This window comes from Leucoraja erinacea, chromosome 30 (genome assembly GCF_028641065.1).
Source record: "Leucoraja erinacea ecotype New England chromosome 30, Leri_hhj_1, whole genome shotgun sequence".
Taxonomy (NCBI): Eukaryota; Metazoa; Chordata; class Chondrichthyes; order Rajiformes; family Rajidae; genus Leucoraja; species Leucoraja erinaceus.
Window position 1 is genome coordinate 1,600,598 of NC_073406.1, and position 23,294 is coordinate 1,623,891.

The 23,294-nt window shown below is 38.9% G+C and overlaps 1 protein-coding gene across 1 annotated transcript in view; it reads left to right on the forward strand.

Annotated features, from left to right (window-relative positions):
* vps13d (vacuolar protein sorting 13 homolog D) overlaps window positions 1-23,294 on the forward strand; it is a 178,709-nt gene that overhangs the window by 32,772 nt on the left and 122,643 nt on the right. Inside the window, 10 exon segments of the mRNA XM_055658999.1 lie at window positions 234-391; window positions 1,818-2,855; window positions 4,671-4,761; window positions 8,494-8,620; window positions 10,144-10,324; window positions 12,942-13,124; window positions 20,529-20,763; window positions 20,967-21,177; window positions 21,874-22,045; window positions 22,820-22,935. Coding sequence (XP_055514974.1) covers window positions 234-391; window positions 1,818-2,855; window positions 4,671-4,761; window positions 8,494-8,620; window positions 10,144-10,324; window positions 12,942-13,124; window positions 20,529-20,763; window positions 20,967-21,177; window positions 21,874-22,045; window positions 22,820-22,935 — 2,512 coding nt within the window.

The window sequence follows — 23,294 nt, forward strand, 5'->3', positions numbered from 1 at the left end:
TGTGGGTTTTCTCTGAGATCTTCAGTTTCCTCCCACGCTCCAAAGACGTGCAGGTTTGTAGGTTAATTGGCTTGGTATTAATATAAAAATTGTCCCTAGTGTAGGATAGTGTTAATGGTTGGTTGGTGCGGACTCGGTGGGAGTAAGGGCCTGTTTCCACGCTGTATCTCTAAAACTAAAACTAAACTTGGCAGAAGTTGTATAATCATATATTTTAATATTATTTTCTCCAGCCTTTCATATCTTGAACGACACCACAATCCAGTTTGTTCTAGAGAAAATCCCAGTTGAGACAGATCCCGGGTCATCCTTTCCAGCTGTTAACTTTTCGGATTCCTTTGAGACCACCAGTAAAATGAAGATCGAGGGGAAATTTGTCAATCCTTTGAAGGTAAAAGATTGATCGTGCCATCGCAGGTTGTAGTTGTGAATACTTTTCTGTATTGTCTGCAGTTTACTTCATTCACAAGATTGGATTGAATAAACTTTTTCTGTTCCTTTGTAATTAGAGGTTCCATTGATTTATAATGTGACTCTGTCACTGTTCCTCAATCCATAAGACTTTTGTATTTAGTCTGAAATTCTCTAAAAAATATGGTTACTAGTCATTCCTTTAAATGTTTGTTGCATCTTATGTTCAGGCAAATATTTAATCATTTGAAAGTTTAGTTCTGCATTGTATTAATGGTAGCACAAGTAGTGTAAATTTGATACAATATGTGTTTCGTATACTCTTGCCTACACTTATGATAGACAAATGGATAGAAATAAGAAAAGAATTGTTGTTGAGGTTTAATACCTGGTTGATCTTACTGAAGGTAAATACAAAATGCTGGAGTAACTCAGTGGGTGAGGCAGCATCTCTAGACAGAAGAAATGGGCGATGTTTCGGGTCGGGTCCCTTTTTCAGACTAATGGTCGATCTTACTGTTGTCAAGGATTGACCGAAAATATAAATCACAGGATAGTTACAGCACATAAAGAGGACATTCCACCCAATAAAAAAAGTACCAACCCTTTCTAAGATCAATTCTGTCATCCCTCTGCTTCCTCTGCCCATATCCATGCAAAATCTTCCCTTTCGGATACCTTTTGAATGCTACTATTGAATGTGCCGCCGCCTCCACAACTACCCAGAATTTAGTCATTGCTGCATAAACATGTTTATCTCACATTTATTTTGGTTCTTTTGCCAGTCATTTCTATTCTGCACCACTAGTTCTTGACCCCTCTGTCAATGATAACCATGTCTCAATATCGATACTGTTAATATTTTAAATATTTATATGATCCCCAGACAACCTGTTCTGCTATCAATTCTAACAAATTTCACTGGACCAATTGGTGCATGTGACAATAAATGTCTCTTGTCTTGTCTCTTGTCTAACATTTACACTTAAGTCCAACATCCCTGGAATCACATTGCTAAATCTTTTCTGTGTCTTCTTTTAAACTTAGAACTCAGTACAATGCACCAATTATGGCTGAACCAACGTTCTATAATGTTCATCATGACTTCTTGCTCTTTTACTTCCTGCATCAATGTGTAAAGCCCATGACTCTGTATTTGTTTTTCTATCTATGGCTATCAAACTGAACTTCTAAGGTGTGGATCTATAAAACCTCATAAATAAAGTTGAAAGTATTGGAAAGATTGAGCAAGTTAGGTGGCATCTCTTAGAGTGAAAAAGATAGGGTTAATAGACAGCTGTTTGTCATAAGTTCCTGCCATTCTCATAATTGGTTACGAGTGTTTTGATACACTCTATGCTTGTTGTACCAGGATGGATGGAATAACTTGTTTCCTTATCCTGCAGGTAATGTTAGCAAAGCATGTTTATGAGCAAGTCTTGCAGACGTTGGATAACCTAACATACAGTGACGATCTTGGCAATATCTCGCATGGTTCAACTGATGGCGTGCCCGACCCCCATCATGTCTCTTCACCAATGAGAAGTCAGAAGATCGCCGATCTTCAACGAGAATGGAAAGAGAGCGGACTTTTCGGTCGAATGAGCTATCCATCTACTCCAGTCGATTCCTTTCCGATTCCAGAGTCAAAATCATTCACTCAAATACAGGCTAATTTCTGCATCTCTGAGTTACAGGTTCAATTGTGCGGTGATCTTGCTTTGGAAGCACAAGGTTTGGTTAGTTTAAAGTTTAAAGACTTTGAAGTTGAGTTCAGTAAAGACCAGCCTTGTACTCTGTCTATTCAGGTAGCTCTACGGTCACTGCTAATGGAAGATTTGCTGGAGAAAAAAACAGACTCCAAGTACAAGCATTTAATGGTGTCGAGGGGAGCACCAAAAGCTTCCAGTTTCAATCAAAAGGAATATTTGTCCCAGTCTTGCCCTTCTATCTCCAATGTGGAGTATCCTGAGATGCCAAGATCCCTGCCAGCTCACATGGAAGAAGCACAAAATGTCTTCCAGTTTTACCAAAGGCCGTCATCTACACGCAGAAAACATAAGGAAGATCAAGATGCAGAACGTCTTCTGACCCCTCCACCATCCCCAATACTGAAAACCTCCAAGGTGTACTGCACCAGAACTAACTTTGACGATTCATTAGTACATATTAATATTTTTCTGGTAGATAGGAAGCACCCTGAATTTTCTACACGTTACAGTAAAGTCAACAGGAATGTGGATGTAGATTTTAACTGCTTGGATGTGCTGATTACACTTCAGACCTGGGTAATGATCTTGGATTTTTTTGGGATTGGATCAACAGCCAACAACCATGGCTTGAAACCTCCAGTGGAGGAGCCTCAACCTCAGATGCAACCTGATGAAGCTGGTGCTCCATATAATGCAGGCCAGGAACCAGTCAACACAAAGTTAGATCTGAAGGTATTTGATTTTTGTTGTATTTTCTTGCTATGATGCGAATGAACTGCAATGTCAATAACAACGACTGATTAATACGATTAAGACTGATTTGAATACGTTTCTCATTTCCCATTACAGTGTTTCCCATTTAACAAAGACTTCATTTGAATACTAGAGTAGTTTGATGGCAGGAGCAACCCACTTAGAATGTCAAAAGTCTATTTAAGGGCCTGTCCCACTTTCACGACCTCTGCCGAGTTTGCCCTCGTCTCATACTCGCTGCATGGCCGTCACGCGGTCATAGATAGGTCGTAGCAGGCCGTGATGCTAGTCGTAGGTACTCGTGGCATCAAGTCCACGAGTCAAAATGGTCGTGAATTAGGTCGTGAAGTGGGACAGGCCCTTTACCCAGCTGATGATATGAGATCTGTGTAGGAAGGAACTGCAGACGCTGGTTTAAATCGAAGATAGACGCAAAATGCTGGAGTAACTCAGCGGGACAGGCAGCAGCATCTCTGGAGAGAAGGAATGGGTGACGTTTCGGGTCCTGACCCTTCTTCAGATCCTTCTTCTGAAGCATCACCCATTCCTTCTCTGCAGAGATGCTGCGTGTCCCGCTGAGTTACTCCAGCTTTTTGTGTCTATCTTTGATGATATGAGATCCATCTGTATTTGGGACAAGTTGTTACAACAGACCAATTCCCTGACTATTTTCATAAGTCTAGTGCTAGATCTTGCCATGTTAAAACTAATCATCCTTGTGTCTTGCTTAAACTTGTGAAAATGTTTTAAGGATTAAAATTGAATCTGAATCTGAAGGATTATCAAGATTTAGAGATACAGCAGAGTATGGAAGAACTAAGAATGCCAGCAATTTTATTTATTCGAGCTTGTTCTCAGTGAATTGACAGTGTGATGTTTGCCCTGTTCACTTAGAAGGTAGCGTGCCCGTTAAGCCCAGAGAATTAACAATTCTACAATTTATTAGTTTAGTTTCGAGATACAGCGCAGAAACAGGCCCTTAGGCCCACCGGTTCCCAGCGATGCCCGCACATTAATACTATCCTACACACACTAGGGACAATTTTTACATTTACCAAGCCAATTAACCTACATACCTGCACGTCTTTGGAGTGTGGGAGGAAACCGAAGGTCTCGGAGAAAACCCACGCGGTCACAGGAAGAACGTACAAACTCCGTACAGACAGCGCCCATAGTCGGGATCGAATCCGGGTCTCTGGTGCTGTAAGGCGGCAACTCTACCACTGCGCTACCGTGCCGTATCGATGTAATTTGTTTAGATCTTTTACTGTGATTGACTGATTGTATCACTGGTGCCCAGCCTGATGTTCCTCATGTCTTGTTAATTTAGATCATAAGAACTTTAGTCTTAATTGTGCTTTTTTTTAAAAATAACTTCTCGATCTTGCATGATTTCGATAAGTTTGCAGGCTTGAAAAAAAACTTGCTAATACAGTTACCTTAATTGATTATTCCTGTACCATTGAATCACCCTCTGCTTATCTCAACAAAGTGTTAAAATATATATTTAGAATTCAAAAAGTTTCAAAAATATGGACAGCCTGTAGTTGTCCATCGATCTGAGTTTGTTGGGACAAGCAGCCTCTCTGGAGGGAAGGAATAGGCGATGTTTTGGGTCGGTTCTTCACACTGAAGAAGGGTCTCGACCCGAAACGTCACCCATTCCTTCTCTCCAGAGATACTGCCTGTGCCGCTGAGTTAACTCCAACATTTTGTGTCTGCCTTCGATTTAAACCAGCGTCTGCAGTTCCTTCCTGCACGATACGAGTTTGTTAATTGTTTTCTTCTTTTTAGGTTCACTCACTGTCTCTGGTATTAAACAAAAAGACAAACGAGCTCGCCAAAGCGAATGTGTCCAAACTGGCAGCACATCTTGCATTGATAGGCAAGTTCTGATTACTAGGCTTGTATATTTTTTTAATTCTGGGTCAAACATGTGTCAAACATACTAAGATCGAAGACTGAATGCATAGTCATTGCAGTTGTGATTAAATGCCACATGGACAAAATGTAATGCCTGACAAATGTTATGCCCTGATCTGTTCTTCATCTTTGAGCCAGAGAATTGCTACTCATGTCTCTGCATATTCATTTGTCCTGTAATTAACAAAATGAATAAAATATCCACTATGAATTGCAGCAGCAACAATGACAAAGTAATGTATTTCCCGAAGCAAAACACAAATTGCTGAAGTAACTCAGCAGGGGGGACACCACCTGTGGAGGGAATGGATAGGCGACGTTTCTGGTTGAGACCTTTCTCCAGACTGAAGTGGGGCCCCGACACGAAACGTCACCTATCCAATCCCTTCACAATGCTGCCTGACCCGCTTAGTTACCCGCATTTTGTGTTGTGCTTAATTTATTTTCCAAATCAATATTCAGGAAGGGGAAAAAGAGGATGAACTAGATAGTCCAATGTAGACAAGCTTTTGGAATCCATAGTTTAAGATCATTTTTGTGAGCATTTGGAGCTATGTAAGACACTATTTAAAACAATTGTCTTATTTAAAATTTTAAAAAATCCAGTATTTATAAAGCCAATGTAACAGTCTGAAAATACATAGATTAAAAGAAGGCATTCCAAAAATATAGTTAGGAGAAAGATTTCAGCAGAGCTGAAAATTAAACTCTTAACCAATGGGTCAGAGACTAGACATCATGGTTTTAAAATTATTTGCAAAAAAGGGGGAAGAATCTATTTCCACACAGAAACTAGTTAAGATCTGGAACACATTATCTAAAAGACTGTTGTAGTTTGTGTTCCAGGAAAACTTTTATAAGGCAATTTGGCAGCATTTGTATTTTATTGACCTTCAGATGCATAAACAATGGATTAAATTAAATTAACAATAGTACTGGCTTGATGGGCAAATTGTTGCTTCTTCCACTGTTAAAGACTTAGAAAAAAAATAGCAGTAAAAATTTGTAGAGTGAGAGGTATTGAAATTGGCCAAAATTGGGGTAACCAATCAGAAAAAATTATGAACGATTTCTCAAGGTTATAAAGAGTGATAGGTAATGTATTGCATCTAGTAATGCAATTTAGGAGTAAATAAAATAAAGAATATTATAAACATGATGGAAAGAGGCTGAATTGAATGGAATAGCAAGATGATCCAAGGGTGATCAATCATAAATTCTTAAGGATAAGGGGGAAATCCTTTAAAACCGAGATGAGGAGAACTTTTTTCACACAGAGAGTGGTGAATCTCTGGAACTCTCTGCCACAGAGGTAGTTGAGGCCAGTTCATTGGCTATATTTAAGAGGGAGTTAGATGTGGCCCTTGTGGCCAAGGGGATCAGAGGGTATGGAGAGAAGGCAGGTACGGGATACTGAGTTGGGTGATCAGCCATGATCATATTGAATGGCGGTGCAGGCTCGAAGGGCCGAATGGCCTACTCCTGCACCTAATTTCTATGTGTCTATGTCTATGTTTCTATGTTACATGTAATGAATGACAGGTTTATAACACAACAAATGAAATAATAACAGATTTTGGGATTTATAATTAGATACAGAGTTTATGATATTAGTCTATGAGATGCATATGTCATGATCACTACACTATTGTAGTTTTAGTGACCTCTTTTAAAAAGAAAGTTAAATTCATACCGTTACACCATGTCGTCCAGCACTCGCCATTACTCCTCTCCTGGTGGCAGAGACATCCTTGGACAAATGTGTACAGGACAGTTTCATGTCTTGATCACAATGAGTGATGTTTGGACTCCACTCAAACAAGACAAATAGCAGTATCTCTCCACACCCATTCCAGATAGTTCAAGTAACACCTGTCTTCAACCTCTGCCTGAAGGATAAATATGCCTGCAATGTGATCATCCTGACCCACATCCATTAAAACATTTGTTAACCATTTTTAACTTTTCCCCATTCTAATAACTTAACAAATAACCTTTTGTATCAGCATATCCAGTTGTTTGATATGGTGCCTTTAAGGGACACCATATAACCTTTCTGGAGAGAAGGAATGGGTGACGTTTCGGTTCGAGACCCTTCTTCAGATGAAGGATCACCCTTCTGAAGAAAGGTCTTTACCCGAAACATCACCCGTTTCTTCTTTCCAGAGATGCTGCCTGTCCCGCAGAGTTACTCCAGCATGTTGTGTCTATATTTGGTTTAAACCAGCATCTGCTGTTCCTTCTTACACCATATAACTTTTGTGCTGTGGCTCTGCATTTTGAAAAGTAAAGTTCCACCAGTAGGTGTCATCCAACCTCTGTTAGAACTACGATCAAGAATATTGCACCAAAATAACAAAAAAGACCTGGCACATTATTCGTGCTGAGAATCCTCACAAATGGTTTGGCTGTAATTAGTTACTCTGACATTCAGGTTATGAAAACAGATAAAATTGTTAATCATGGCAGCATGACGGCTTTATTCGTGTAATTTAAGATAATTCGGCAATTAGTTTTCTTCAGATTGTGTATAAATACCTAAAATCCAGAAGCTTGTCTTAAGAGGATAATTCATTGAAAAAAGCTGGACAAATTTATCCACTTTTCCAAGATTGAGATTTACAAATTAACCTTTGCAATGTGTGTATTATTGAACATTATTGCATTTCTCAAAATGATTCATCAGCTAATCTCTCCAGATTTTTGAAGTTAGCTCGGGTATAAACTTAAATGTTGACTTTAATACAACCATAGCCGATCCTAATCCTACCCAAGTACAGAAATCTGTAATTACTTTGCTAACGGACTGACCTTTGCCAAGAATCACAGTCTGACCAATGTTCACAATGCAAACGCAAACACTTTGAGTATGTGTCCAACTGCTAAAGCATGGTCCCCAGCCTATAGGTAGCAAAATATTGACCTATTAGGATGCCAACCAAGCTGTTCAAACCGCGTTGAAAAATCTACAACTTCTATCGAAGCTGAGCCGATCCACCATTATGTGAACCCAACAACTACAATGAAGTCATAGTGGTTTGCCCCAGTAGACAGGTTCTGTGTCTAACATATTTCTTACAAGTTTTCATATCGACTGGGTTTGCGGAGCCAACTGGCCTGCTCCTTTTGTTCTGAAGGTTGTTCTTATTTTCTTGCATTGCAACTGTAAAATATTATTGACCTAGACACTACGTAATAAAATCAGTCCTCAATCCTAATACTGTACCGCACCCACAGAGTGGTAGAGTACCCATCCAATCTCTCTTTTCCATTAGATTCCCATTTTCCATTTTACTGTAATAGTATTAAGTGTTGACAATGCATTCTCTCTTCCTCGAGGTCTCCCTTATGAGGTAATAGAGCATCAATAACAAAATAAGTGAGAGATTATTAATAATTATTTCTGGTAATGACAACGGAGTCAACCTTGATACACACTGTTCCAGAATGGAAAATCTATAATACCTGGGCCGAACCTATCAGTTTATATTGTCAAGGATGGTGGTTAAGATCCCCTCTAACATTGATTTTAACACTAAAAGATTTAAAAAATGGATTGTCATCCTGTTCCCATTTTGTTAGTAAAGTAGTGAAGTTGTTGAACTTTTGTTGAGTCATTGAACTGTTCTACCTGTCAACCAGCAGGTCCCTGTCCCTGCTTTACTCACTGTCACCTTCCTTTTATACTTTATAGATGGGGACTTTGCTCTGCATGGCAGTCTTGGCAGCCTCTCCTTAAGTGATCTGACATCTCACGGAGAGCTGTACAGGGAACGCTTCACCACCAGCGGCAAGGAGGCATTGGTCTTCAACATTTACAAGTATGTGTTTGCGTGCATTTCCTTTTATTAAATGATTAAGTTTCTCAAAAATCATGCAAAGTTTCAAACGTCGTGTCTGAGAACTTTACAAATCAAGTGGGGCGGTTAACAATCTCAAACTGAGTTTAATTGGGCGCAGTCAACTTTGTGGTTTAAAGCCACAATGGGAAAGAATGCTAACATTGGTCATTGAATTCTTATTGTGCTGGGTTCATGGTGTCACAGGAAGCTGGAAGGTTTTTCCTGTTTCTACCTGTTGAATTCCCGGCACAGAATGTTTAAAAAGAAGATTACTGCTCACGAAAATATTCTGAAAATATATTTCAGAATAATTTGCACCAGAACGGTGCAGGTAAAAGAATTAAAAGGAAGATTGCAGGTGTTGGGTGCTTGAGGGAGTAAACTCCAGCTGCTATTAAATCCTGATTGACAATGTAAATTAAAGAAGCTGCTACTGATCTTAAAAGATTATTTTGCCTGAAGTAAAATATTTCAGTACAGCTTGGATGGAGTCTCATGTTCCATTAGTTCTTAGAAAAATATACTTTGTCTGTTTTCCATACCTTTCTGTTTTCCATACCTCTATATCAATGAAGAGCATGAAGTGCAGCACCTCAGTCTTTTGCTACCCCACCACATCCCCTCAATTCATAATAGTACAGCATTGAAACAGGCCCTTCAGCCCACTGAGCCCATATCGACCTTCGATCTCCCGTTTACACTAGTTCTATGTTATCCCATTTTCTCATCCACTCCCTATACATTTGGGGCAGTTTTACAGAGGCCAATTAATCTGCAAACCTGCGCAACTTTGGGGGGGGAGGGGGGGGAAACCTGGAGAAAACACACACAGTGACTGGGAGAACGTGCAAACTCCACACTGACAGCATCCGAGGTCAGAATCCAGCCTGGGTCTCTGGTGCTACGAGGCAGCAGCTCTAGCAGCTGTTCCCCTGTGCTGCTATTGCAGCTGTTGGCTGCATGTATGCAAGTATTGTAGCAATTAGCAGCATTTCTATTGTTTACTTCTGAATATATATCCAGATTCTTCTAGAAACATCACCAGGATGGAAATTGCAGAAATTGCAACCATGCACCACACCTTGTTGGTGTACCAGTATAGTTTCAATGAAACATTAGTCCAATTGATGCCATTTAAACATTGAGACTTAACATTTACATTCCTCTTGGCTTTATCCTATCTTCTCCTGTATCCTTCGCCATGATTAATACCCCTTTTAAATCTAAATTTCGCTTGACACTGATCTCCAGTGCATACCCCATGCGTTACTCCTCAATTGATGAATGTGTTTTCAGCTGCCTTGTGCGTAAGTTAATGAAATATCATAAGCCTTTCCACCATTTACTTTATTTTCACCTTTGAAACTGACGGATCCTACTTTGATTTAGTTTCAGTTTATGAAGTTGAGCAATGTCATCAGCTGCATTCAGCAGAAAATATGTTATTTAAATGAAAGTAAGTAAGTTGTTGGTCTATAAAGCTTATATTTGCTTAAAACTAGATACGGCCGAGCAGACCCAAAGCTGCAACGCGACTGTGACGTGAGAGTGAGTTTTCAGATGGCATCGGTACAGTATGTGCACACTCAGCGCTTCCAGGCCGAGGTGGTGGCATTTATACAGCACTTCACACAGCTGCAGGATGTACTGGGGAGACAGAGAGCAGCTGTAGAGGGACAAGCGGTAAGTTGTTTACAGAAAAGTTATCAAATCAGATGCCACCCCGGGTTTTCGTGTTGTCACAAACGCAGCATATGTGGTTAACTCATGTCATGGCCATTTCATCAAAGCTGGAGGAGGTAGCTCCAAGCACATTCCTATCGATGGTGGAAACGTCCAGCATGAGAGTGGCAAAGACGAGACTGAAACATTGGTATCCACGTTCAGTTTGAAGTGTTGAGTGGGTGATTTATCTTGTAATATTGCAAAGGCTGTAGGACTGGACAACATTCCAGATGCAGTGATGAAAATGTGCTAACCAGACATGTTAGCCGTAGCTAATCTGTTCCAGTACGCACACTGATGGCGGTCACAGCTAACCTCTACCTTAGCTACATTTCCTGCAATTTCTTTTGATCCTTTCATACTCCTAATAATCAGAAATCTATCAATCACAGTTTTGAACGAGCTTCCACTGCCCTTCCAAAGATGCAGCACTTGCTGAGTAAATATATGTCCTCAATGAAGTCCTAAAAAACCTACCCATTATTCTGCAACTATGATCCTTAAATATAAACTTTTCAGCCAAGGGAAGATCCTCCCTGCATCCATTCCTGCGTTCTACAATTCTAGAAAATACAGAATTATTGTACTTATTTTCTCCTACCACAGAATCTCCATCCCTGGATCTTATCAAATAAATCTGTACTGCACTCCTCCTATAACAAATACATACTACTTTTTAATTAAGGAGACTAAAACTGTGCGCAATATTCACTGTTCAGTCTCACCGAGGCCCAATTAAATTGCAATAGGACCTCTTTCTCCTCTGCCAAAATTATTTTGCAATAAGCCATCTAACTGCTGACAGTACTTGCACTAACTTCTAACTTGTTGTAAGGTCACCCAGGTCTTATTGAGCATCAACATTTCCCAATCTGTCACCATTTAAAAAAATACCATTGATTTGCTGGATTGTGCAGCAGAATGGGCGTCCTTGTGTTTTTCCATAGTATTCACTCAGAAGCAAGATGACATAGCAGTGTCTTTGAAACAAAAGCTAATCAAGATCCTCTTACTTGATGAATTGTATAAGGTGCTTGCTGGCCCTTTGAATTCTGTCGAATAGTCTACATAAATTAGCACACAAATGCCTGCATGTAAAGCCCCCATGCTGTCATTTGTACTAGTACATTCACCAATTTGTTTGACCATATACTTTAAAAATGAGCCCAACATAATTGTTTCTTAGCAGACTTTACTGTTAATTAAAAGTAACACTAAAAGTGATGTTGAACTGAAAAGCTGTGATTTTAAATTATTGGATTTTTTGGCAATTACTATTGCTTGTCTGTTTGATTTCCTGCTCAGCTGTTTAAAATGCTAACGTGTTGATTAAACAGATTATGATAACCGGTTAGCACTGGTGTCATCCCTGTATTCTACTCATCAGCACTTGAAACTGCAGAATGCTGCATTGGTGACTTGTGCTGAGAGAACTTGCATCTTATGTGTAGGAAGGAACTGCAGATGCTGGTTTAAACCGAAGATAGACACAAAAAACTGGAATAACTCAGCGGGTCAGACAGCATCTCTGAAGTGGAGAGCCCCAGTCTGAAGAAAGGTCTTCTGTTCTATTCCTTTTCTGCAGAGATGCTGTCTGATCCGCTGAGTTACTCCAGCTTTTTGTGTCTATCTTCAAACTTGCATCATAACTCTTAAAAGGGGTCAGTGGTAAGACGCCAACTATTTGTAATCAAATTGACTTGATTACAGGGTTTGAAGAGACTGAACTCAACTAAATTTGCAGATGATACAAGAATGGGTGGTTAGCAAGTTGTGAGGAGTGTATAGAGTAAGAAGAGCAATCAAAGCCAGATTCAAAAGAAACACAAAATCTGACAATTTTCACCAGCTACTGTTCCACCACTGTTCCTGCTCAAATGGAGTGAATTTGAGTTTAAGATTATTTATAATGAAGCCATTAATTAAAATAGAAAAGTCTGGTGCTTTCTAGAGATAAAATGGAAATACTCAAATGAGTTTCATTAGGTGACATAAATAGTAGTAAAGTGGAGGGGTTCTCAACTTGAACAGAGCTGATTGATGGAGGGAAGTAACAGACTTTCTTGCTGAGGTGTAGGTCTTGAGCCAGTAGAAATAATGTAGAGACACGACAATAAATTAAAGCGAGCAAGATTTAGATGGTTCTGCAAAAAGGCCACAGTGGTAAGAATAGTCTTTGATCAGCTCTTGACTTGTGTAATTCAGACCTTTTAAATGAAGGTAACTGAAATCCAAATCATTAGGTTTGCTGATTATAGGTTTGCCTGCAGACTATGATTTGAATACCACATGATTAGACAAGACACAGCACAAGATATGCTGTTATGAAGCTGACCTTATCAGTGAGAGTGGGAAGCATGGTTTGTGTAAATGCCATAAGAAGAGTTGAAACTTAATGTTTCAATGAAGGATTATACTTAGAATGTATATCTGTCTTTCCTCTTCAAATGCATTACCAAACCTATATTTGCAGTATTTTCAGTTTTTCAAGATTTCAAAAATTTCTGATTTTGTTTATTATGGTCATCACTAATTTATTTTCTCTCGCCCTCCCCACTTGCTTTGGGGAATCTAGGTGCGAGACAAGGCACAGAGGGCCTCTCGGATCCTGCTCGACATTGAGGCTGGTGCTCCAGTCGTCCTCATCCCAGAAAGCTCCAAATCAAATCAGCTGATTGTGGCAAACCTTGGTAAACTGAAAGTGAAGAACCAATTCTTGTTTGCTGGATCACCAGGGACATTCTCTCTGCGAGACAAGGTAAAAAATAAATTCCAACATTCATGTTGTTCTCGTTTAGCTGGATAAAAATTCCCATCATTTTTCTTTTTCTCAGATTATTTTTTTTTAACCAATTTTTACGCATTTAATTTTATGTTTCATATTTCTGGTTATGTTTATTTTGAGACTATAATCCCTCATCTTATCAGGAAAATAAAAATGGAGCCAAGTGTTTGAAAATGGGACACATTGTGCGAGACTCCTGAACAGTTTCACAATCATTATGGATTGAACTTGCCTAGCTCCACCCTCTGATAAACTTTCAACATTATTCCATGCACTGAAAAAAAATGTTAAGTTTTTAATTGAGGCATATCTCGGAAATCTAGGAAAATGTCATTAAATAAGATAAATTGAGAAAGGAACATAGAGCACAGAGTTGTGGAAAAGTCTAGTCAACAAAGCCATTGATAGTACAGGAAGGAAAAGAAAAACATAATCTATTGTATCAGAAGACTATAAAGAGTGTCGTGAGACATGTCTGAAGAATTGTTAGAGGTAAAATGGAGTCATGATCGAGGTAACATTTGTGTATGACAAGCTTAAAGTTGCTCAATTTATGGATAGGAATTGTTTTTCTTTTATTTGCAAAGGCAGATGAAGCTTAATCATTGAGTTGTATAAATTTAAACTGGAATTCCAAATGTTTTAAAGGATAATTACTGTGACATGAAAGTTAACAGTGATTTGTAATTCTGCATTGAATGTTATCAGATGACTGAAGTCACATGAGGAGTCTGTCTGATAGGTTGATTTCTAAAAGTTGAGTTGCGCAATTGAGATTGTGAGTTAGAAACTCCAGTTTATGATGGGTTCCTGCAGTTGGTATTGACATCACAGACCAGACATGAAATGAAAAGCAACGATTTCCTACACCTCCTGTGCAAATTGACATCAGTCAGCAACTGGTTTTGTTGTGATATACTGCATAGTATACCTACTTACTGCCCTGGTCATCATTGTAGAATTACTCTATGGATGGGATAGCTTGTTCAATTGGACCTTTGCTGCATTAGGAAAATTGGTGGAAAACAGAAAATATGTGCAGGAGTAGGCCATTCAGCCCTTCGAGCCAGCACCACACGTATTATATTATTACCTTTGAATCCTTTACTTACTATATTAAATAGAAGGCAACTATTTGGATTTGTTTCTCAACTAAGTGAGGCAGTGTAGGCAAAATGATCAGGTTCCTGCTTGAACTCAGTGAATGCTGTTTGATGAGGATAATGAGTGTCTGCTGCATTTTCCTGGTTTAAAATTGTCAGCATAACAGACGAGCTGTATAAATCTAATCTTGAATTTTACCTGTCTTGTAAGAATAATAACAGTGTTCCAAAAGCTGACTTGAGACCGACAGTGATTGGTGATTCTGCATTGAATCGGCCCTGCGTTGTCAAGCTAATTGCAAGTTTGCTGGCAGTTAAGCTTTGCTTCGGGTAATGACTGATGGGCTGTGAATGACCTGGAGTGGAGGCCATGTTGTCACGATAATAGCTTGTATCCTGAACATGACCCAGGATTGAGGCTGTCTGGGGAATCACTATTTCCTCTTTGACAGGAGTTCAAAAGACTGGATTATCCACCATTAACATCCTCACCCATGGTAGAAAATGTTCTCTTCAAATTTCACTTATATATGGAATTGATTATGTTAGCATAACATGTGGGCTAGTCCATTAATTTTGAATTTAATGTAGTGCAAAATAAATCATTTGTAAATCCCAGGTTCAAAGGCATGCTAAAAAATTCCCAGACTATGTATAATTAAATGCAACATTTTGCAGTGTTCCTGTGAAGAAAACTAGCATGCAGTTTATTTATTTTATCTTTTGCATTCACTGTGTACACTTAAAGTGGTTGGTTGATTTTTTCTTTTCATAACATGTGACTTAATGTTGGTTTAAGTTTATTTATTTGCCTTTTTTCTTTTTCTGAGAATTTGATTTTGCACGCCAATTCATACAAGGACCCGTCATTATTTGAGGTACACTGACAAGATCACCTCTGAATGCTTTTGCACAGGCAATGTGTAGTGTGATATTTCCTCGTGTGTTCATGCACTTTGCACTGTCTCCCAAGTAATTGCATCTATAGTAGATGTTCTGATCTGTGCACTCCAGAGGATATCCAGCTATTTAATAATGATGCAATTGCAGACTTAAATGATTTGGAATTATTCATTTTTAATATTGCAGCTGAGTGTGAAACGTATGAGGTGGGACCTATTGATTCTGGTTTTCATGCCTTAACAATGCACTTGGATTTAGGATTTGACATTCAAAATTGATCAAAATGATATGGGTACCTCAAGCCAAAAGTGTTTAATAAATAATGAAAAAGGGACAATAGAATTCTTACTTGCAGCAGCATAACACAGTACTCGTAGATAGCACAATAAAACAAATGTTCAATACATTTTTTAGAAACAATATTAAACAATATATTCCAAAACAACCTAAAGTCCCAAGTTGCAACCAAGTAAATTGGTAGTTTACTTGATGTTTGTAGTGTTTAGGAGCCTAATGACTGTTGGGAAGAAGCTGTTCCTCAACCTGGAAGACACAGTTTTCAGACTCCTATGCCTTCTTCCTGATAGCAGGAGTATAATGAGAGTATCGCCAGGGTGGTGTGGGACCTTGCTCATGCTCTCAATGATGAAAATGAAATGTATTGATGAAAGATGCTTAAATCTCAATTTTGAGGGTGAAACATGTTGGTAAATGAAACCTCCAGCTTCCTCTGTAGAGAAAGAATGGGTTGCAAAAATGCTTTCACTATTTTTTAATATTTGGGGTAAAATCTATGTGAGAAAGAGCACTGGTGTCCATTCTGTAAAAAAAAAAGAAGAATGAATGTCCATGATATTTTGTGAATGAGTGTGCCTCCAGCTGTTGAAGGGAATAGATATAGGCATGCATCATTGATTTGTATATGAACACAGAAGATCATCTGCAGCAGGGTGTGTGAGTTTGGTTTGACCCTATTTCCTGCATGTGATGTATTTAAGAGGTGTCCTGCACCAGTTTGAACTGACTGCTCGTGTTTCAGGCACCTGCATGAAGAGTGTTCTCTGTAGTTTTTAATATAGAGTTGAATGTCCCTTGTGAATCATAGATAGATAGAAAATAGGTGCAATCAATAACCCGTGCCACTGCAGTGATTCCCCAGTCAGCTTCTGTGAAACCAGGATAATTCATTGAGTTATCACAGATTAGGCTGCAATGACCGTATAAACTGGCATAACAATTCTTGTTAAACCATTTGGTGACAACAGCAAATACATTTTAACTCTGGTATGAGATAGAAATTAAAAAAACACTGTCCCTGATTGCACCTGAATCAGTTGTGTTTCTTCTCTGTATTATATCAGTACCACCAATGGAAATTATGTGCAAGCTGATCGTTGCCCTGTATAGTCCGTTTAATATAATTCGACCTCAGTATGCCTTCTGCTAAAATTCTCATCCCGGGTAACTTCCAGCATTCCACCCTCTAAACATGGTTATCAAAAATTCTGCTAACGACAGAACACTTCATATCACCTTCTGTTCACCGATAATTTGTGGTACATCTGCATTCTTCTATTTCTGGTCTTCTGTACTCTCAATTTTACTTGTTGAATTGGTGGTGGCCTGGACATAGCCAGAACTCTGGAATTTGCTCTCTAAATTGCTTCACCTCCATATCTCTGTCTCCTCTTCTTAGATGCAGATGCAAATTTTCCCTTTGACCAGCCATGTATTAGAATAGAAGAATAGAATAGAATAGAATGGCATTTATTGTCATTCAAACAGACATGGTTCGAGCGGCGGAATTCCTTTCAAACTATGTCTGTTTGAATGACAATAAATGGCATTCTATTCTATTGCCTGTATTACAATGTTAAAAATACTATATAAAGACAGATTACTGCTGTGACCAACCCATTTCAAATGAATTCATTACAATCTCATGAGTTTCCCTAAATATACAGTTATTTTCTAGTTAGACTCTTAACTTTCATGAAAATGATTTATTTAAATGCCCTGTGGTACACAATAGTAACCAAATACATTAAGAGTGTAAGCAAGAATAGCACAATAACACATATGTAGATATGTAATGTTATGCTTTGGGTGTATAGTTGACCAGATAAATCTGAATTATTACATGAATCCCAGATGTACCTGTCGCCACTACATATTTGTTTCCATTTAGTTGATCCTGAAGTTAGTCAGGACTACCTTGCACAATTTACTTAATTTAAATATTATTTTACTTTCACAGTTAAAACAGATTGATTTATGTTGTAATTTGGTCCATGGACAGCTTCCCTAACGAAGGGACTTCATAACCTTCCATTTTATAATTCCATTTCCAATCTGCAAACACAACAATTTGCATGTTTATTGACCAGCACTCAGTACAAGAGAACTTGTTGCTTTGTTAAAGTTGGCTGATGAAGTGATTATTTTTTATTAGCTTTAATCATTAAATGACAAAGCTTGTATTGGATTGTAGTGAAAATACCACCACTTCTGCAGGGATGCATCAATGCACTGAACTACAGAGGATGGGTGTGCAACCTGCTGCTATTATAAGACGTGCTTTTGTGCCTGATAAACATCTATCTTCCTACTATTTTCCTTGTAGTGTGTTTATTTTTAAATCTGTGTGTAAATACTAGCTTGGAACATCTCTCCTGCCTAATGGAGTGCATGCTTTCCTAAAGGATAATGAAAGCCTGGTGGTTTTTATCTTATTATGTAATAAACTGACAGTCACTTGCATTTTCTTCACTTTTCTTTTTTAAAGTGCTCTAGTAACCGATTTTAAGTTGCCCAAGATGTGGAACATAAGTTTGCTATATTTTATCTTGACATTGTTCTATTTATTTTCCATTCATTGTTTGCTGAAGAGATGGCTTCTGAGCCGATATAACCTAACTCTCTGTTGTCAGAGCATAGTGCCATAATATAATATAATCAATATATTGGACTGGCCTGAGATCGGATTATAGCTATACTGCAAATGGATGAAGTCGTTGAGAGCGGTTTAAAAATAAATTTACATTAATCTACCAAAGAATTTCACTGGCTACAGTAATGCACTAATACCTGTAATCGCCACAATCGCATGAAACCCAGATATTCTTAAATGTAAACAAAAATACATGGTTTGCATTCTTGGAATGAACTGGCTGAAACTAGAGGAACAGTATCATATTCAGATTCTTCTGACCAAGGGAGCACCGTGTCGCTGTAAGCTCTGTCATTTTAGTCGGTAATTGTACACTGCAATCAATTTAAAACAGGAAGGATATGGCTGCAGCATGAAGCCTTTTTTAAATCTTTGAGTAGCATTTCATGCAAGGGTTTGTATAATGGTTGCCGTGCTTACTTCACACCCTTCACAAATGGTGGTTTTCCTTTTGTGAGCCTGATAGAATTAACAGGGTGGAGGCACAAGAGACTATAGATGCTGAAATCTTGAATGAAAAGCAAAGTGCTGGAGGAACTCAATGGGTCAGGCAGCACCTCTGGAAAGAAATGGGCAGACAGTGTTTTGGGTTGGGGCCCTTCTTCAGACTGAACATGCCCATAGTTGCTGGGTAGTATATACTATGAATAGCAAAATAGCCAATCTTTATAATGCCCTTTTCTAACTTCCTCTAATTGTTCATTGTATTTTTGCTGCCATTTTAGCAACAAGCACTAAAATGATAATATAACGCCACCTGGAAAGAATTAGTAATTGGAAGCACTGGACATACTCCGTTTAATCGTCTGAGTATTTGCAGCATGTTCTGTTTTAATTTAAGATTTCCAGCACTCAATAGTATTTTGCAATAAGAACGGAAATGCTGCAAGAACTCAGTCATTCAAGCAGCATGTGTGGAAAGAAAGCCTGACAATATTTCAAATCAACAACCCTTCCTCAGAACTAGGTGAAGGTGGGCAGGGGTAAGACACACAGAGATAGGTTGTGGCTCAGCAGTAGAGTTGCTCCCTTACATCATTTACAGCGCCAAAGACCCGAGTTCGATCCTGGCTACGAGTGCTTACCTGTATGGCGTTTGTACGTTCTCCCCGTGACCATGTGGGTTTTCTCCGAGAATTTCTGTTCCCTCCCACAATCCAAAGACGCACAGGTTTGTAGGTTAATTGGTTTGGTATATCTATATATATGTAAAAATTGTCCCTAGCATTGTATAGTGTTAATGGGCGAGGATCGCTGGTCAATGTGGACTCGGTAGGTCAAAGGGCCTGTTTCTGTGCCATATCTCTAAACTAAACTAAAATAACTAAATGAGGAACAGCAGATGCTGTTTTCCAAATTAAAGACACAAACTGCTGGAGTAACTTAGTAAGTCAGGCAGCATTTCTGGAAGGCATGGATAAGTGATGTTTCAGGTCAAGACCTTTCTCCAGATTTATCCAAGTTATGACAGGTCACGAACATAAGAACTGACCATTAATGAGGCATTTAAAAGAAACGGTGAGAAATTGATATAAGTGTGATTGGTCGGGGAACAATGTGAAATTAGATCACCTGAAGATAAAGAATTCACTGTTCATTCCCGAAGGTGGCACAGTGCGTTTTCTTTGGCTTTATGAAGAAAGATTACCAAATATATAAAATTGTAAGTTTGCATTATTTAAATTGGGAGTGATCTGTATTTTTTGATGAGTTTTTTGTTTAGTAAGCACAACTGAATTTTAAAATATGTAAACCTGTAATCCTCTTTATCCATTTGTTATTTCCAGCTTTAAAAGGTTGGATACCGAAATAGTTCATCCAAATGCACTGTTTGGTACCTTGTAACCAGGCATGGAAAAAGTGCAGAAAAATTCAATGTTTAATGATTTTGTGAGCATTTGAAATGTATTTTATCTTCCTGGGTTCATTGATCTCTCTGGCCCTAGGAATTATATTTTTGAGTTAATAAGTATACCAGCAATTTGGTTATCTCTAGTCAGGATTTTGCTTGGGATGTGATTCACTCACCTCTAATTATGTGAAAAACATAGAAAATAGGTGCAGGAAGAGGCCATTCGGCCCTTCGAGCCAGCACCACCATTTAATATGATCGGCTGATCATCCAAAATCAGTACCCCGTTCCTACTTTTTCCCCCTTATCCCTTGATTGCGTTAACCCCAAGAGCTGTATCTAGATACATTAGGATGTAGTAGATCCAACCAACATGACTGATAATGGGAGAGAATCCAGGTTTGCTGCAATAAGGTCAAATGGTTAAGTCAGCAATTAATTTACATTATAATCTTTCAAATGTATATTTGGATAGGTTACATATTTTAAACATACAGTGATGCTGTGTTTTTGCCTTTCATCTGTAGCTTTGTTGTTGCCTCCTCAAACCTTTGGTTCTTTCATGCCAGGAACCTGCGAACTTTCCATCTGAAGAAATAGTAAATCAGAAGACGACAACGAGCACCACATCAGATCCTCTATCCATTCTTTGCAGACCAGACAAACTTGGCTCTGGTGCTGGTTGCTCCAGAGAACCTCTTCATAATATGCCACGGTGTGAATCTGAAGCAGGAGCAAAACAGAAAACACAGGAAGAAGGGCAACATGCTCAACCTCAGATTGTGGAGCTAAAGGAATCCGAGGGTAATAAAGCAAGTTGCAAAAAATGTCTTCATCTTGGGAAGCAGGCTAGAGATAATATGAAAATGTGATAAGCCGAGATGGTCATCTTCTATTCACTTGCATATCATTTGCAAAGGAATTTTTTTGAAAAATGTTCGCCTGTTACCCAGTGTACAAAATTTAAATATATCCGAGGTTTTAGTGCAAATACTTCCTTTTTTCAGAAGAGCATATCTGCCTGCTAGACTGCATTGTGGTTGACCTACAAGACATGGATATCTTCACTGCAGAGAGACATCCCAGGGAGCGTGCTGGAAGGCCTGAGAGCAGTGCTTCGGACCTGCATTTCCCATCCTATCTGGTCAGACATCTTGATGGGAACCTGCTGAAAGAACGATGCTGTCTGAAACTGCAGGTTGAACGTAACCTGGATAAGTAAGTGTTTGTTCTTTCCTGCCTGATGAAACGGCCTCTAAATTGTTCCTCCATACTTCCCCAGGCTCTACAATGATGAGTGTATGTCCTCGCACTTTGCAATTCCATCTGACATTGCTCCGTGCAATTTACTAGCTGATCAATAACATAAAGAAGACAGTAGACAGTGGGGAAGGAGCTTCACTGTGAAAATGATTGCGCAGACATTTGCTAACAATTATAAATTTACTGTGCTTTTTAAAACGTTGGAAGTTACTTATTTTGTTCAAAAGTAGTGAGGACAAAATAGTTGGCATCGACTATAAATTGCATATGGAGGTATTGAATAAGCTATTGGAGGATTGCAGTGCATGCATATAACACTTTTAACGAGAAACTGATAATTACAGAGAGGAGGTTGAATAATGAAAGGGTTTGAGATGACGAGAGAGGTGGAAATATTTTGATTTACAAAAGTATTTACAGTTTTGCTTAAATTTAGTTTTTCTAACAGTTGCTTATCCATCACAGCAAATGGTAGGGCTGGGTAAAAGGCTTGAGATGCCATTTTATAAAACCTAGACGATAAAAGAACTGAACCTCCCATTGTTCCATTTATCATATTTTACATTGATGAGCCATCTCTGAAGATGCTCAGAATGAGATTTCGCACCAGCTGTACTGTGCCTTCTTATGACTATCCTTCTGTTCACTCAGGGAGATCAGCCATGCAGTCCCTGATATGGCCATCCATGGCAGTCTCTCATCAGTCCATTGCTCTTTGGACCTTGGTAAATACAAGTTAATCCGTGGATTAATACAGAACAATTTAGGGGAGCCTATTGAAGAGTTCATGAGGCCATTTGATTTGCAGGACCCCAGCATACATGTAAGTATATCATAACAGGATCTAGAAATATTTGGGGTAGGAAATGGACCAAGTTAAAGGCATGGCTGAAATGAATCTCATTCCTGCAGGCTCCTTGTTCCCATGCCAATCTACCCCATTCTCCTGTGCCATCTTTTCCTCCTTGTCCTTCACATTCTCTCTTGCTCTCTCTTTCCCCCCCCTCCCCTTTTTAATAATATTTTATATTTAAGAACATAGAACAGTACAGAACAGGAACAGGCCCTCTGGCCCACAATATTTGTGCCAAAACATGATGACAAGTTAAACTGATCTCATCTCCCTCTATTCCCTGTACTTCCATTTGCCTATCTTAAACGCCACTTTCGAATCTGCCTCCACCACCACCCCTGGCGCAATGCATTCCAGGCCCCCATTGCTCTGTGTATAAAATAACTTGCCCCACACATCTCCATTAAACCTTCGCCCTCCCCCCTTACTCTATAGTTGTATACTAATTTGAACTTTGAATTCACCCACTCTGATCTACCCCTGCTTTCCTCCTTGGACCTTTTGGTACTCGGTCTCTTTACTGATGTTTATTTGCTTGGCTTGTACACTGAGGCCCCAGGTGCAATATTCCCTCACCAAGGCAATATGAGTTCCCAAGCCCAGCAAATTGTCAGCCAAAACATGCAAACGTGTAACAGAAACCATTCAGGTTTTGGCTTGTTGTCACCATAAATGTTGATGAACAAGGTTTCTAATATTCTTTTCAGGCATTTTGTTTATTTTAATTGTTTCTGGTCTTCTCAGACTGTTCTCACCGGAGAGGTATACACGAACATGTCGTTTCTCATCGACATGATGAATGTTAGCTTGGAGCTTCTCGGGTCAAAGGGCAAGAACGCAAGCAGCAGTTCACTAGCAAGGTATTTGCTGCTATTTGTACATGTAGTTCTCCTCTGCCACGCCCCTTATATTGGGCTCCTTGAATCGGGCAAATTGCAGAAGAATAACTGAGAATACCTCGGTACAAGTGACAATAAACTAAACCTTCCATTGTGATATGTCTGTGGGTTATGAATAAAATTGGTATCAAATTTGTACATTGAGATTAATCCTGTGCATGTGTTGAAACCATGGATCAAATAGCAATGGAATCCTTGATTGAAGAAGAGTTAGAAGGCAGATGGTTGAATCAAGGCACGCATGCCAAATTGGACTTGAAATTTGTACCGTTTCCAGATTTTTATAAATATACGTTGATTTGGGAAGGAGTAAAAGCAAT